General features: G+C 41.7%; 1 protein-coding gene and 1 long non-coding RNA gene across 2 annotated transcripts in view; one reads left to right on the top strand and one right to left on the bottom strand.

Moving 5' to 3' along the window:
- Window positions 1–434: 434 nt before the first annotated feature.
- On the bottom strand, window positions 435–6,380 carry LOC144773142 (uncharacterized). The gene is made up of 3 exons (XR_013599926.1): window positions 6,311–6,380; window positions 1,343–1,822; window positions 435–582 (listed from the first exon to the last, which is right to left on the bottom strand). It is a non-coding gene; the product is annotated as an uncharacterized LOC144773142 (long non-coding RNA).
- Window positions 6,381–6,434: 54 nt separating this feature from the next.
- Window positions 6,435–17,511, top strand: part of SYCE2 (synaptonemal complex central element protein 2) — a 427,934-nt gene continuing 416,857 nt past the window's right edge. Inside the window, exon 1 of the mRNA XM_078657991.1 lies at window positions 6,435–6,552. Coding sequence (XP_078514117.1) covers window positions 6,486–6,552 — 67 coding nt within the window. The 5' untranslated portion in view covers window positions 6,435–6,485. The remainder of the gene's footprint in view (window positions 6,553–17,511) is intronic.

Consider the following 17,511-nt stretch of genomic DNA (forward strand, 5'->3'; position numbering starts at 1 on the left):
TCATTATCCTTATTCCTAGTCATCCTCTTCACAGTAATTACGACTCACTCACCCTCCTGTGACTGCTGGCCATTAGCTGGCTTGGTAAAGTCTGGAAGTATGATGGGAAGGCTATGTTCTAAGAGCACCCTCATGGGTGGATGGAGTGTGGCCCTTCACTTTTGTTTTTTTCTCCTGTCTTGAGGTGGAGGTCATCTCAGATTAAATGACTATGATGTGGACGAGTAGGAATAAGGATAATAAAGATTATTGTTCCAGTAACTGGGGCGTTATCACATTTCAGAAGAGACAATCAAATAAATAAATAAAAAGTTGCTGGCTAGCAAAGCAAAGTTAACTGTTTAGGTTTCTGTCTGCTAAATAATGTATCATTCTGTTCTGTGTGTAACTGAAACAACTAACAAAGTGACAGGAGAAAACATACCATTCGGATTCTATTCATGTTCGTATATATTCTGTTCAAGTGTTTCAAGTTACAGCTTCCATTTAAGGCTAGCAGCCCTCTGTGAAAACAATTTCCTGCAGCCAGAGGTTCTGATGGAGGTCCAGCAGCAAGCAAAAGGACTGGGGGAAAACATGACTCTGCAAGAGAAATGTATATGTTTCTAGTTCTGTGATCACAATGGGAATTACTTGTAACATGATAATCAACCTTGCAGCAGAGTGGTTTGTAAAAAGCATCAAAACTCCAGAGCATGCTAAATATTATATTTTTTCATATAACACATTTTGATGCAGGAAAATGCATATTCAAAATACTATTATGTAATACTGCAGTATGCAACGCTATACGATACTACTGTCTATCCTCATTGGTTGAAATTACAGCTTATGTAATGAACACCAATTATGGAAAATAATTTATAGTTATTTAATTCCAGTAAAATATTGGTAATAACAACTCTGCTGCAAGGACATTATGTTGATCCAAAACCTAAAGTAACTTGACTTTCATCACTTATGGGTAGCTGTGATGTCACAACACTCCTAGATTCTCAGTACATGCACTTTAGACTAGTATTGTACTATAGCTACCAAGTTTTCAGAATGCTTATGTGTGTGATACTACTGGGATTTAAGTGTGCTGATGTGTGTGACATTCTATGTCTTATGTGTGACACAAAGTGAAACTTAATTGTGGTTAAATCTAAGCAAACAAAAATCCTGCATTATGATAAATATCAGAAAGTATCCCTGTTGACACAACAGGGAACTCTAGAAATAGTCTTGAAAAAGCTGCAAGACCCCTGAAGTGCTTACTGTTGGGTTAAAACATTATTGTGCAGGTTGGCACAGACAGGTAACCTGCAAGCAGGTGCACGCTTTGTTCAATTTAACTTACTTGCACTGAGGCAGAAAGATGGAATGGACCAAATTGTTGCTTTCCCACTGTTCCATTTCCCGGTTTAGACCTTCTCCTTGGTCATCAAATACTGACTGAGATGCTCTCTCTCTAGTTTCGAGTTATCACAGCTCCTACTGCTCGATTTATCCAAGTTGATGAGGGAGGAGTGGGACGATGGCGGTGTCAACCAGGGTAGCCAGTTCAGCTGAGCAGGGGAGTCTCGGGCATTAGGCTTGTGCTGTACCCCTCTGCCACTTGTGGTGCCATGCTTACTCACTAAGGCAATGTTTCACAAACTGTAGGTCACAAGCCGATCTTTGGTGGGCCGGGAAAGTCTACGCAATACATAAAGAGGCTTTCAAATTCTGTTTTTATCTTGTCACATTTGCTGCGCTTCAAAGACAGAGGTCAATGTCAGGCTACATCTTCTGACAAATTGGTGCTCATTATTTAATATTTGTTGCCAAACTCCTCTCACTTTGCAGTCAGAGAAAGAAAAGTAAAGTCAATTATGTGACAATCTTGTTGTAGGATGACATTTTTTGTAACACACAATACAATTGAAATACCTATAAATGAACTGTAAACATTCAGCAGTTAGGAAAGCAAAACACTTTTTTGTAATTATGAAGTGTTATGGAAACAAATATTTTAATAGGATCAAAACACTTTACTTATTATTATTATTTATAGGTTTTATACAGCATTAGCTAGACCCGAACGTATCAGAGCGCTTTACATATAATTCAGGAACATTCAATTGAAGTACATACATACATACAGACCAAGAAAAACATTGTGCAGTCAAGGTAGTTACAATATGAGGACATTAGAACAGCAAACGTTAATGGTGTGAATGACATAGAAGCTTAAACAATCAAATGACCGCCTCAAAGGGTCTAGTAGGATTGGGTGTGACCTTTGAGAACATAACTCAGTTTGTTTGCGTATTAAAGTATTTGTTGAGCAGTAGGTATTTAAGGTCCCGTTTGAAGCAGGAAAAGGATGGGTTGTAACGGAGATCTCTAGGAGTGAGTTCAGATACTAGGAGTATTTCCAGAGAATGAGCGGATCAGTGAGGATTTCTTTTTCAGTTTGGCGGTATGAGAAGTGAGTTGGAGCTTCGTAGAGCCTTGGCTCTTACTGCTTTGGAAAGTTTGGAATCTAGGTAGTTGGGGTTATGAGTACGAAGGGCTTTATGGGTGATGCAAGCAGTCTTGTAGATACATCTTCCTTTGTCTGGAAGCCAATCGAGGTTCTTGAAGGCCGGTGAGATGTGCTTAGATCGTTTAAAACCGGTTAGTCTCCGGGCATCCGTGTTGAGAACTGTTCTTAAGTGGCAAGGTGAGTTTTCGGAGTTCCTGTGAAGATGTACTTGGTGTTGCACTAATGCTAAATATTCACTGAAACCCAATTTTCACACATCATTTGTGTGATATATACAGTTTCCTCAGTAAAACTGTATATTTTTTCAAATGTAGTGGCCATTTCAATGGAAAATGTACTGTCTGTGCATGACAGTGTACTACCAAACAATGTTTTAGTTACATTAAAAAAAATTGCCCACTTCATGTCCATTAAAGCTAGATGCGTCACAAGTTTGTTATTCTAAAAGGTTGGTTGCTCATTTGGTCTCTCTGCTGTTAAGAGACATCAGCAGACCGTTAAGCCTGCTCTGTATCCACGTTGGATAAGAAGAGGTCCTCATCCTTGGAATTTATTGCAGTGTTTATTGTGCTTGATTAAAGGTGCTTACTTCCAACATGGGGGCCGCCATGTTTGAAGTCTGCATTATAGTTATTTTCTCCTCGCGCTACTGCTAGGTTAACAACCGAGCACGAGGAGTTTAAAGTGTACTTCAACTGTAGTTTTCCTCGAGTGAGCTACTACTCGCGTTCGCTCGTTAAGGAAAATCTTTAATGAAAGACATTTATTTTTAGAAACTACGTGGCTGCGTCAGTTTAAGTCAGAGAGACCCGATGTAAACAGTTTCTCAGGTTAGTCGTTAGTTTCATGTGATGAGAGGAGGCAGAAGGAGTGGCAAGAAATAAATACAATGTTGCAGTGTCTATTTGAAAACGACAAGACGCGGTGAAAGATCATCCTGCTCCTCGGGTGCTTCGAGTTGTACATAAGAAAGACTTTGTTTTCAAGCCCATTAGATGTCAACTCATTTTTAAGTGCAGACAAGTATTTTGCATCTAGTAGCTATTAAAGGTTTAGAGTTTCGCTTAGTGTGGAACGGTATGCACAACAGAATAATCCTATCAAAAGAATGGAAGTCCAATTTGGTTGTGATGGTAAAGTTTAAAGAGAAGATTCTGACTGCAGTGAGGAAAAAAGACTTCGGAGTATCTTCAAACTTGGCAACATCGGTTGTCAAGGCACAATGAGAGTCAGAGTGTTAAAAATGTTGTGCTGGAACTTTTTGAAAAGACTTTAATTCTCAGCAAGTTATAAAGAAGAAGGTTTAAAGATTTAATACAAGAATACTACTATAGACAGTACAAGAGAGAGGCAAGCCAATCCCTTTTCCAGGTAGTTAGTAGTAAAAATGTTTTAGACTAGTTATAGAAGTTATAGAGTGGTCAGGAAGAGGTTGTTCAATTGTTCTTTTCATCTTCTGCAGGTGGCCAAGAGATTCCTTTCGCTGAACAACCGGAATACAATAAGAACAGGTCGTGAGTGCTTTAAAGGAAGAAGTTTTGGCTGAAAACCAGGAACTGGAGGCAGTCTCACTTTCTTTCCATTCCCCTTTCCCCTTTGTGGGTGCTTGCACTAGTCTATGGAGTAAGAGAACAGGATAGGTGTTGGCAATCATCGGGGGGGATTTGGGAAGATTAGCTTCTGCTCCTGTGGAAATCTTGAAACCAGTAAGACCATGACAGTTGGTTATGGTTTTAAAAAGTTTGGGCAGCACAGGGCTAAGGTATCACTTTTCCACTTGTAATGTATGCCCTAAGTGGCTAGGTGTCCTTCCTCTAAGCAATGCTGCTTAGTGGCAGCAAACTGTCATAGATTTTAAAGTTACCTCTGTCTGCAGAAACCTGGGACCACCCACCATCAGATGCAAAAAACTAGTGGGCACATACATCGAAGTAAGGAATTGCGATTCCTTAATAGCGATTTCTAAGGAATCGCTATTAAGGACTCACAATTCCTTATGCATGTAGGAATCGCTAAATAAATTGCGATTCCTACACATTCCCTAATTGCGAATCGCAAATTGTGATTTGCTATTAGGGAACACCTTCCCATTCATTCCTATGGACCTAGAGCCCCATAGAAATGAATTGGACAGCATTCGCAATTTGCGAGTACCAAATAGGTACTCACAAATTGTGAGTGCAATTTCAAGGGTGCTAGGGGGCCTAGAGGCCACCCTGATGCACCCCCAAAAACATGCATGTGTGCACATCTGGAGCACATACATGCCCTAAGGGCATGTGTGCGCGCCACATGGCACTTAGAAAAATGCAATTTTATGCATTTTTCTAAGGAATTGCAAATTACCATCCATTTGAAGTTAATGGTAATTTGCGATTCCTTAATACAATACAACCCCTTTTCCAGGTAGTTAGTAGTAAAAATGTTTTAAACTAATTATAGAAGTTATAGAGCGGTCAGTAAGAGGTTGTTCAATTGTTCTTATCATCTTCTGCAGGTGGCCAAGAGATTCCTTTCGCAATCTCAGATTGCTTCTTGCATTGCATTTAAGGAATTGCGAATTGCGATTCCCTAAATGCATTCGTAAAATAGGTAATCGCAAATTTTGCGATTACCTATTTTGCTAATGGCTTTTGGGTTGATGCATCCCAAATGGCAAAATACCAGTCACAAGGGGGCCAATTCTTCGAATCGGCCCGTTTGCAACCAGTATTTTGCTTGATGCATGTGCCCAATATACCCTATTCCAAGGTATAGCTTTGTCAACTGTTAACCTCTTCTCGACCATTTATCATCTTGGGGGCTATAGACACTGGTAACAGCCAAATCTCAAAGTATTTTTTAGCGCACTAGTAAATATTTTTTTACTCTGGCTTGCATACAAAGAACGACAGCTGCTGAGCTCAACGGAGCTCCTCAAATTGCGTGGCAAAACATCCCAGTGCTGGAATAATTTATATTAGTAAAACATGTGATTCATAGCACCTGGAAAGGGTGCTGTAGCCAAGATGCTCCTGGCTGCGATAATCTCTCAGTATAGCTATGCTTAGGACACATGCCCAGTCCCCGCTCCCAATCAATGCCCATTGGGTGAGGCCTGCAGTTGAAACCAATATGCCGTAATTATATGGCCTGGTCTGCTCATAGTATACAGATTAGGTACTGGGTGCAGAATGATCCCATCAGTTGGAGTAACTTTCATTTCTTAGACATATCAAAATTATTAGTGTCAGCTCATTTGAAACCTTTTAGTGCTTTTCCCCTGCACCTTCATTAGTTAATTTCTGCGTCTTGATAGCCCTTCTATATCCAAAATCCTGGAGTTGGGCCTGATCCAAAAGTATGAGGTTAGCGGTATACAACTAGAGTTGCCACCCAGACATTTTTTTACTGGTATAACCATCATTTTAATGTCCTAGCCGGTGCACAAATTAGGAAAAACGACCTAGCTTTTGTACTTATCAGCACGTATTTTTTAACCGTAAATATAAGTTGAAATCACTTTAAATGTTTTCCACAGCTGCCTTGATAATTCCTGACAGATAACGACAGTAAACAAAGACAGAAATGCCATGTCAACAAGTAATAATTTAAATGTACTTCTGTTTAATACTCGTGTTTGGGCCTTTGCAGAATCTTTAAAAAAAAAAGTGAACAAATCGCCAGTAGTTTTCTCTGCGAAAGGTGGCACCCCTGTAACATTTAAATGTTGTGGCACCCCGTGTGCTATTTTAATAAATCGTAATTCTACAAACTACTGCATATTCAAGTAACGTGGGGTGATCGCTTCTATCCCACCTGATTTGAAATCTGCTTTAAGTTTTCCTTTCCTTCGCACCAAGAGAGCCATTGTAAACCCAGCCCCAGCTTCTGCCCAGGCCAGTCATAAACAAGACGCGGCGACGCAGGAAGTGCTTGTGCGCGCGCTTTGGGCAGGATCTTGGATTCTGTTGGCTGGAAGGAAGTGATTGCGATGCGGGCTTCGGTGAACACTTACGTGGCACGTGGTGCGCGCGAGCCAAGAATTCCCCGTTGCGCAGGTAAAAAAACACTGTTGGAGGGCAGAGGTGAACGGATTTCCTGCCACGAGGGGTCGTTTAATTAACGGTTCCTCTTGGAACGTCAAAAGGGACGTATTTGGGGATCTCCTGGGCCTTGGTAGGTATTACTAGCTAGTTAATAGGCTGTTATCTAAGCCACTGTGTGAGATATATATGGGCGGTGTAAAATAATGTATTCAAAATATATTACTGAAGTAATTAACGTAGGACTATTTGGGTGTTTCAGTGAAGCATTTTTAATTTTTATATGTGTTTGTGGAGTTATGTTTAATAGTTCCAGAAATAGCATATTTGCTGAGTGCAACAGCAGAAGGCATGGATTTATATTCAAATACTTTAGTTTTCCGGATTTTCCTAAAACGCAGTGCCCAGTCTGTATTTTTAGGTCGCAGCCTACCATACAGTGCAGCTTTGTGTTACGCGAAAGACATCTTGGGGAGTTTTAGAAAGCTGACCTGGGAATGTATTCTGCCCCTTTCTTGCCATTGGCTTTGTGGTTTGTAACTCATGTTTTCATCTTCCCATTTCCTGGCTTTATTTGCTTTAGGCTGTCCACATTAAGTAATTCCGGCCCAATGAGAAAGCTGTGTTCACTGTATTTTTCCACAAACTCGTTTTCTGTCCACAGGCCTTTAAATCTTGTTGTCACTTTTGCTTGGCATTCAGAGACCGAGGTCATTTATAGGAAAGAGGAGTGCAGCATACTTTCTCCATGGGGGCCTGCTTGTAACCTTTTTTATATTTTATTATAGACATAGCCATCTCGAAAGGTATCTCGTTCTTCTTCTGCACCAAACATTTGCATGTTTTTTGCAAAATTCCTCTTCTTTGGTAAATCTGTTTAATTTGTAAAACTGCCTTTTTAGGAACGAAGTACAAACCCACATTTCAGTCTCAGTGTCATAGTCTTGGTGATCTTAGGCAATTTACACTGTTTATAGCCCATTTACTGTCAAGCACAGAAAATATCTTTTCACAGGAAAGAGACAGCAACATTGTAACACAATTTAACAATGCTTGTTTTTCGCTTTGATGTGTAAAGCATTTGCTTTATTTATGATGTCTGTGGCAACTCGCTTTGGAGAGTTGGATAAGTTTAAAGACACTTTTTATTAACATTTTGTGTTCATGTTTACCTACTCAATAATTATGTATGTATTCCATCTGCAACTGTGAACACATACATTACTGGATATTAACAATTCCCTCATATGTCCTTGCAGGCACTAGGGCCCTGATTTAAATGGTGCAGCAGGTGCTGTGGGATAGGAGTGAAAAGATCTAGAAAACCCACTGAACACTGATTATTGCTAAATGTTACTACTAAGCAAGCAGTTCCAAGTGCAGTTACCTTGCAGTCACTAGAGCCATAATTTGGATGATGCAGTAGGAGCAGGAGCAAAGGGGCCAAAAGCTCTAGGAAACCCACCGAACACCGATTATTGCTATATGTTACTACTGAACAAGCAGTCATAAGCGCATTTACCTCACAGGCACTACGGCGCTGATTTGAATGGTGCAGCAGGTGCAGTGTCTCAGGGGCCAAAAGCTCTAGAAAACCCACTGAACACCGATGATTGCAGTGGTGGCGGATAACATTTGAAAGTTGTCGGGCATAAAAATTGGTGCATGAGTGTTACATCATGAGTGAGCTCAACTGACATAAGGCAGATTTTGGTGGGGTGGGGGTCTTCCCCGTGAGAACATTTAGAAAAAAGGATTGGCAATGGTGTATTTTAAAGCAAATGTGAAAAAGCAAGAAAAGCAATTGTGAACATGTAGTCTTGAAATATTAAAACACATTAACCCCTTCAGCGCGGGTGACAAAGCCAGCTCGTCATGGGCGTTACCTGCGCTGCGCGCATGACGAGCTGGCTTTGTCACAATCAAGCCATTTTTCGAATTTCAGCGCACAGCAGGTAAACGCGGTAGCGCGGAAGCGGTTAAAAACTGCCTCATAGGGTCCCGGAGGCAAGTTTTTACAATTGATTTCCCAGATATTAATAGAAACATTGCCTGCAACAAGCACAAATGCATGTACTCTCCCCTACCTTGCAGCATACTGCTCCAATTTGAAAACGTTGCCCTCCTCACCCCTGTGTTTTTTAGCTATTAATTCAGTAATGGGCCCACTGTAATTCTATTACTCGTCCCAAGGCTTATTTTCTGTCTAGGTCTGACCATACCAGCTGCAATTATCCTTGGGGAGCTAAGAAGTGAGATGCATGCTTTACTAGCAGTATTCCAAGCTATATATTCTGTGACTGTTAGAGGGCTTTTAATTTCTTGACGTTCCCATCAGTCACAATAGGATTTCATGTAAAGAGGACGAGGCTTCCTACCTGTTACAAATATATTTTATATTTGCATCAGGCAGCCTTGGACCGTTTTTCATTGTGGGCAATGAAACGCCGGTTTCTAAAATACTGCGATAAACGGGCGTTTCATTGTCCACGACGAGCAGAGGTCATGATTAATTTTGGGAAATAAGTCTGCACCTGGTAGATTAAGACCCAATGCTGTAATGCAAATATAAAATACGGAGGAAATGGAAGCTGGAAACCAACAATGTAAGCATTCCCTAGTAAAGTGGCACACCAGGATGTTTTTACGATTTTGTTTCTTAAACATGAGAAACACTAGATGCCACTTTTCTAAAGAATGCATTGCTTGCTTACCTTGATGGTTTATAGTTTCTGCTTTCCCTTGTACTACTATATCCGCATCAGGCAGCATTAAATAGTAATTTGCTCACGCACACACTTATTGCCTGACATAATCATTCATGTTGGCTGCTTATTGTGGCCAATGAAATGCCGGTGAAGTGCCAGCTTTATCTGCATTTTATTGCCCACGACGAGGAGCCATCATGTTTAAATTTTGGGAAATAAGTGTGCCCCTAGTAGATTAATGTCCAAGGCTGTGATGCAATTATAAAGTATCTGGGGAAATTGGAAGCTATAATCGAAGACAATGAGCAAAAGAGGTATGCCCATGTCAATTCTGCTGAGATCCTTGCGAGGTGAGCCTTATACTGTGGGGGAGTTTAGACTGGGGGAAGAACTAGCTGAGGCTTTAGACTTAGCTGTTCAGCCCTCTGTGAATAAGGCTCTTGCAGTTGCCCTTTAACCCTTTACTCTCCAGTTGCGCATGATTGTGAAGTGTGCCCCTATTCTGCCACCTCCTATTCCTTCACACCTCCTCAAGCCATCTTCAAGCCACTCCCAGGAGCCCCCTCCTAGGCCTAAGGTGCTAAGCTCCCCCAAACTGACAGTTTTGCTTGACTCTCTCAATCTTTTTCAATGGACCGCATTTACAGCACCCTTACTGTCTCCGACCCCTCCCTCTAGTCCTCTTTTCCAGGACGGTGACGCCCAGTCCGACCCCTCCACTCCCCCGGATTACGGTCCTGTCCCGGCAAAAAGGAGCCGTACTACCCTCTTGCAGGATTTGTCCCAGTCTGATATCCTTGATTTGACCCAGATGACAGAGGACATTTTTCACCCCAGATCTAGTGACTGGACCGCACGACTCAAAGTTACTGCCTACCTACATGCCCACCTACGCACACAGTTCAATGAGGACATAAGAGCTAGGCACAGGATAGAATGACCTCACCCGACCTTGGAAGACAGTAGATGACACTCCTGAGGCTGATAGTCTTGTCAGGATTGACGGCTAGATGTTACTGGACCGCTAGCAAAGATCCTTGAATTAGCGGATAACGCTATGGAAACAGGGAACCCCATTGATTCCAAGGTCTTAGCAGGTTTGGCCAGGCGTGCCATTTGCCAGGGCAGTGCTAACTGCAGCATACCTACGGAGCTTAGGAAGTCAATACTGATTGCATAGACCTGAAACTTTCAGAATTAGGCTCTTACAGAAGCAGGCCCTGTGGCAAACAGACTCCTTGTTGGTAAGGATCTGGGCACATTTTTCAATACTTTCACAGCCTTGGAGAAGGCGCTCCCTCAAAAAAGTATTTCACTCTAGTCTTTTTGCCAGGACCAGTCATCTCCAAGGTTGTTTGCCTAGCCGTGCCCACTTCAGAGGCCCCCAACGTGGGTTTGATGATCACCAGAGCTCCTCCTGGCAGGGTTATGGTGGTGGGACCACTTTCTATCCCCCCTGAGTCTGCTTCCACAAAGCCAGGCACTGGAAGGATGGCTCCCGAGTCAGAACGTACCGAGGAGCGCAGGTGTCAATTACATGTGATTTCTTCCTCTCGGTTATTTCTGAGGGTCGGATTTCTCTCTTTTTTTTTTCACAACTGGCCTCAGATAACTCAGGATGCCTGGGCCCTCCAGACTGTCTAGGGCTATCAGATAGAGTTTTATGGGACACCATCCCAATGGGTCCCTATTAGTCCTCTGTCTTTTCCCCTTCCAAATCAAACAGTCACAGACAAGGAGATTCAGAGTCTGTTGGCCAAAGGCGCCATTTCCCTTGCGTCTCAGCATACAATAGGTTTTTGCAGTTCAATCTTCTTGACTCCCAAGCGGGGTGGTGGTCACAGGCTGGTTCTCAACCTTAGGGACTTCAACAGCTGGGTTTGTTATCACCATTTAAAAATGGACGGCATTCACCTACTCAGAAACCTCCTCAGAGAAGGTGGCTGGAGGGTCCGGCTCGACCTGAAGGATGCCTACCTCACCGTCCTGATTTTTTCTCCCCACCGCTGTTATCTACAGTTCCGATGGCAGAACGTCCAGTTCAAGTATTCTGTTCTTGCTTTTGGTCTATTTTCTGCCCCTTGGTGTTTCACCATGTTAATGAAACCTTTAGTGAAATTCTTTTTTTTTTTTCTTCAAATTTTTTATTGAGCAGAACATAGTTAGGGTACAATTCATGAATGAACAATTTGAGCAATGGAAATGAATACAAAATTTCAAAATTTTTAAAAGCTTCTAATAGAGTAAAACAAGATAAGAAACCACGTTGAAAAGGGGGAGGTTTAAAATACTTAAAACTCATAAGCAGTCATTGTTACAGTCATTATTACAAAAAATATTAATTTTCAAATACAAACAATGTGCAACATCTGCAAGCTTTGATCATAAAGTGCAAGTGCAATACAGTGCAATCCAACCTAGAATAAAGTGCCAGTGCTAAGAAATTTACTTGTTGATTGAGTCTACCAACATTTCATGACTGCTTTTAGAATTATATAAATTTAGTTTTAGTATTCAATCTAATTTCTAGCCTAACCCCCCCTTTATTACCTCCAGATTCTCAAAATATTTCCAATTTCTTTCAAAACTCCTGACTGCTCCCACTCTACAAGCATAAGCTTTTTCAAAATTCCGAGACCTCTTCATTTTATTAAGCCATTTTAGATGGGATGGGAGTTCCTTAGATTTCCAATTTTGGAGTATTAGGGAGCGAGCAACTGTACAAGAAATAAACACAAATGATTCCTCGTCATCTTTGAGAGTACCTCTATCTTTGGATATACCAAAGAGGGCCAATTCCGCTGAGGGTATTAGTGTTTTCCCTATAGCCGCCTCAATGTCTATGAGTATGGCCTCCCAGAAAGATTTCAGTTGGGGACAAGAAAAAAAAGTGTGAAGCCAACCCCCCTGGCCAGCGGCCTGGCATCTAAAGCATTTATTCTCGACTTCTGGGAACCTTTTCTCAAGTGCTTCCGGAGTCCAGTACGCTAGCCAACGGGACAAGAAGGGCATCCTCTTGAAGTTAGCGGCACGTAATGATTTATAGTGTAGCAAACTTATGGTTTCCCATTCCTTATGTGTTAAATTGCATTGTGTCAGACTAAATATTTTATCAAGATGGCTGTCCACCATTTCTAGTTGCCCGGCACAATGGAGCCTCTTGTACCAATTTCCTATGCCGCTAGTTTTGGCCTCATAAAGGAGTGTTACCAACTCACCCATTGAAGGGAGAAGTCCGCTAAAAGTTCTTCTCAGGAAGTGGACAATTTGTAGATATTCAAAAAGCGTTGGTCGCCTGGGAGTGGTTATTCTAGCCAGCACTTCTTGCCACGAAATAATTCTATTCAGAACAAAGAAGTGTCTTAACTCCCGAAATCCCAAATTCTCCCAATTCAGTATTCGGCTATTACTAATTTGGAGGCCCAGACAAAAACACTCTCGTAAGCTTAAAAACTGGGAAGCTGAGGAACTAAGATTTTTCTTAACCACTTGGCTGCTAAGGGTGTTCATGGTCCTCCATTGACTTTCCATTGAAATCAATGGAAACTCCATGACGAGTTACCCTTGTCATTAGCACTGAAGGGGTTAAAAAAGGACTGTAATCTGGATAGATGTTCTTTCAGGGTCTTGTATCTTGTCCTTTTAGGGAGTTTTGCAATCTTTAAAAATACCTGGATTTGAGAATCGGACTCTTGTAGCATTTTTACTAAGAAGAAGCGATCTCGTTTGTTTTTTGAACCTATCAGACCTGCCACTAAATCAAGAAAGGCTGCCTCATAGTATGTTTTTAAGTGTGGAAGAGCAACTCCCCCCCTGCTCAACTGGAAGTTGAATCACGGATAGCTTTACCCTTGAGGTTTTTCCCCCCCAAACAAAACTTCTGATCATGGATTTGATGTCTTTAAAAAAAATAGAATTCAGTTTAATAGGAACATTACAGAACAAAAATATTAACAAAGGTAAAATCGACATCTTGATCAGAGATACCCTACCAATCAAAGTGAGAGGGATTAAAAGCCATTGGGAGAGAAGATTCTTGATTTTATTCTTCATTCTCACATAGTTAAGGAGATAGAGCTGATGATAATCGCAGGTCACATATATGCCTAGATATCTAATAGGGTTTCGGCTTGCAGCCTGGACACGCAAACACGATGGGAGATGACTGAGACTGGTGTTTAAAGCGAGGACCTCTGTTTTTTTTTGCATTAATTTTGTAACCTCCTATTTGTTCATATGCTTTAAATTCTTTTAATATGATTTCTATATTCTCCTTGTTTGGCTTTACGTAGAGGATAATATCATCCGCAAAAAGCTTGAGCTTCGCCATCCCAGAGATAGGGGGGAAAATGTCAGGGTTGTTTCTAATTTTAATAACCAAGGGTTCAATAAAAAAAGTAAAAAGAAGAGGAGATAAAGGGCAGCCCTGCCTGGTCCCGCGATTAACTTGGATTGAACCAGCCTTGTCCGAGTTTATTATAATATATGTTGAAGCACCTTGATAGATGTTCTGCAGCATCTTAATCACTTGTTCTGGGAACCCGAATTTGGTAAGAGAATAGAACAGGGTTGCCCAGTTAACTAGGTCGAACGCCTTTTCCGCGTCGACCTTTAAGATACAGGCAGGGGTTGAATTAACATTAAAATAGTCTAGTGCCTGAATTAAGAATTCGGTGTTAGAAGCCATAACACGGCCTGCTATGAATCCTGACTGATCGTTATGTATGACTTCTTGTGCCGCATACATAAAACGATAGGCCCAGAATTTCATTTGGATTTTATAGTCAGAATTCAGAAGACTTATCGGCCTATAAGAATTAATATCTTCTGGACTTTTGTCTTTTTTAACAAAAGCTATTATTGTTGCTTCTTTAAAGGTCGCGGGTACCACTCCTCCTAGCTTGATGTAATTAAATAGATTCATTAGGGGGGTTGCTAGTTCTTTTATGAAGATTTTATAAACTTCGATTGGGAACCCGTCTTACCCGCAGGCTTTCGCCCCTGGTGTTGCCTTAATAGCCTCTGCTATTTCCCCTGTATGTATTTCAAGCCCAAGTTGTAAAGCCCGATTGGGCGTAATCTTTGGAATATATAAGTTCATAAAATAGTCCTGTATCTGACCTTCCCCTACTTGATATTCAGTGGTGTATATGCGACTAAAATGCTCCAGAAAAGCCCTTTGGATAAAACTGTTATCTACTATCTCTTGGTCATTTAACGGGTTTCTTATTTTAACTATCGCAGCAGACTCTTGTTTTTTACTCACAGAGTTCGCCAAGAGCTTTCCTACCAATTGGCTATCCTCGTATATCCTTTGTTGGAAGGTTCTAGAACTGTTAATCTCTTCCAGTACGAAGAAGTTCCTCAACTCTGCCTTTGCTTGCTCCAGATGATTCGGGCGAAGGAGGAACTGTAAAACATATTCTTTATCTACAGCCTTTTGGAGCGTAGATATCTTTTGTCTCCTCTTTTTGGCCTGGGCAGATGTAAAAGATACTATCTGACCGCGTGCTGCCGCCTTAAATCCCTCCCAAACCGAGAATGGTTCTGCCGTATCATTGTTGATTTTAAAGTATTCCGAGATCCATTCTCCAAAACCAACCACCCAGTCCTGGTTCTGGAGCAGGGTGCGGTCCAGCTGCCACCTGGACTGTTCCCTGCCCCCACCTCCTAAATTAACTTCCAGCTCTATCTTCCCATGATCGGAAAAGGGATTACATCCAATAGATGAACTTAAAATCTGAATCGATCTAGATATCAAAAAGTAATCGATTCTTGATGCCGTCTGGAAGCGGTGTGAATAGCAGGTGAAGGATGCCCCTTCTGGGTTTACTGTACGCCATGGATCTATAAGTTGGTATTCTAAGATAAAGGCGCCCACGACTTTTTTAGTATTAGGCTTTAGTTGTTTCTTATTTTTATTAGAGGTGTCTTTTTTTAAATCTTGTATGTAATTGAAATCTCCTCCCATGATTATCTGTCCAGGAGCCCCCCTTAAAAGATCGTTGATTTCTAAGATACTAGACACCTCGTCAGATATTTGCCCATAGTAGTTTACAAAATTCATTACTTTCCCTTGGATTTTAGCTGCAACCCATAACCATCTCCCCTTGGGATCCCTTCTTATTTTTAAAATTTCCCCGGGTAGTCTCCTAGAAAAGTAAATTGCAACGCCTCTCTGGGCTACCCCAGCTGAAGCGAAAAACTCGTGAGAAAAATATTTCGGGATGAATAAATTGGGGGTATTAGTCTTTAAGTGGGTCTCTTCGAGAAATATCACGTGGGGATTCTGAGAGACTGCCCATTTTATGAGGGCACCATATTTTTGTTTATTTAAAACACCATTGGCATTAACTGATAGGATACTACATTTGTTCATTTCCATAATAAAATTCTCACATCATTAAGTCCTTCATTCAAAATTTGATACACACTCTGCCTACAACTTCTGCTCTTTTTTACTGCTTTCAACCCGACCCCCCCTCTCCCGCCCCGGGTGAACTCCCACCCTCCCCTGAAATGTGGCACCTTCCATTCCTCCCACGCTGACCACATTTCCCCCCCTCTGCTGACCTGGGTGTCTTCTTGTTACACCCTGAGTAACCCTATAAGCCCGATGCCCCCCTCGACAGTCAAGAAAAAAAATAAAAAATTGATCCTATTCTATTCCAATACCGAAAAAAAATTTGATTAAATACCACTTTTCCACAAGCTCAACCATTATTATTCAGCAACCTGGTACTAATTACTCAGACATTCGTCTCTGAAGTTATCTCCTTTAGGAGAGACTGAGCTTCTTCAAGGTCGAAAACATATAGAACTTTCCCTTCACAAGAACTTTTAACTTAGACTGCTGAGTGATTGAGGCCTGATCGCCGTTCATTTTAAACAGGTGGAGAATTTTTACAAATTCTTTCCTGTGGCATGCAGCTGTAGCAGTCATGTCAGAAAAAAGCGAAGTTCATCAGGATAGTTCTAGGAAAAGTTGAGTTTGCAAACCTCTGTGCCGGGACCCGATGCGCTCTCCTAATGGACAGGTCTCCCTCAAACTCTGGTAGTACTTTTTGATGAATAAAGGAGTTGACCCACTGGAGCATATTTGAGCCTTCCAGTTCTTCAGGTACCCCCACTATCCTAAGATTGGATCTTCGGGAGTGATTCTCAAGCGCCTCGAGTTTGTTTTCGAGTTTACTTTCCAGGAGGCTCTTTTTACTTGCAGCCTTTTCGGCTTCTCTTCTTGCTTGGTTGATATGATCTTCAAGAGCCGATATTCTTTCTTCTGCCTCGTTCAGTCTTGTAAGGAGTCCTTGCATCGATTCTTCGAATTTCTCCAATCTAGAATGTAGAGCGGCTATCTCAGCTTGCTGATTTGACTTTATCTCCTGAATCTCATCCAGAATTAAGTTTAGCATCTCGCGAATGTCCATTTGATAACTCATTTCTTTTTCGGGGCTGCCATTTTTCCCCTTTTGGGGCAGCTGGGTCGCCGATGCTGAGATTGCTGGTGTTAAGCCCCTTAAGTCCCCTACTTGAGGTACTCCGACAGGAGGACGAGAGGGAGAATGAAGAGCTACAACAAATGATGAACTCTGCTCGGATAAAGTCTCTGTGTTAGAATCTTCACTGATCATGATCGGACTTGCTTCCGTTTCCGATACTGCACTACTTGGTTGAAGCTTTTCTGCCGACACAGAGCCACTTGACATTGACGGTGAGGGAGCTACAATTATTGTTTGAGATAGTCTTGGGCAGTTGTGCGAGGGAGTCATTCACTACCACTGTTACTGGGGATGAAGCTGGAGTTTCAGTTCCCGTTTCCGGGTTCTTTTCGAGCAGGGCTGCTGATATTTGGGGAGTGCGCGTGATCTTTTTTTCAAATGAGGGAAAGTCTCTTATCTCCTTCACTCTGTTCATATTTTTCTCGCCTGAAGAGGACTCAACCCCCGCAACATGTTTAGGTGATGCTGGGGTATTTTCTGTCGCATCTTCCGTGTGGCTTCCTCCCACATCTTTCTCTCCTACTTCTCCTAGTTCTCCTACCCTTTCATTTGGAGGAGAGTTTAGAGTGGTGAGGAGTTCTTCTTCAGAGCTTTCAACCATAGAATCCTTCCCCAAAACGGGTGAAACCGAGCTTCCTTCTCCTTTTTTTAGCCTTCTCCCTTTCTTTAGCAGCTAACCGTGCAGCTTTTCTGGATAGGGCTAAGCGTGTTTTACTTTTGAGACGGGCAGTTAACTCCATTTTCGCGGTTTTATTTACATCCTCACT

Source organism: Lissotriton helveticus, chromosome 1_1 (assembly GCF_964261635.1).
Source record: "Lissotriton helveticus chromosome 1_1, aLisHel1.1, whole genome shotgun sequence".
NCBI lineage: Eukaryota > Metazoa > Chordata > Amphibia > Caudata > Salamandridae > Lissotriton > Lissotriton helveticus.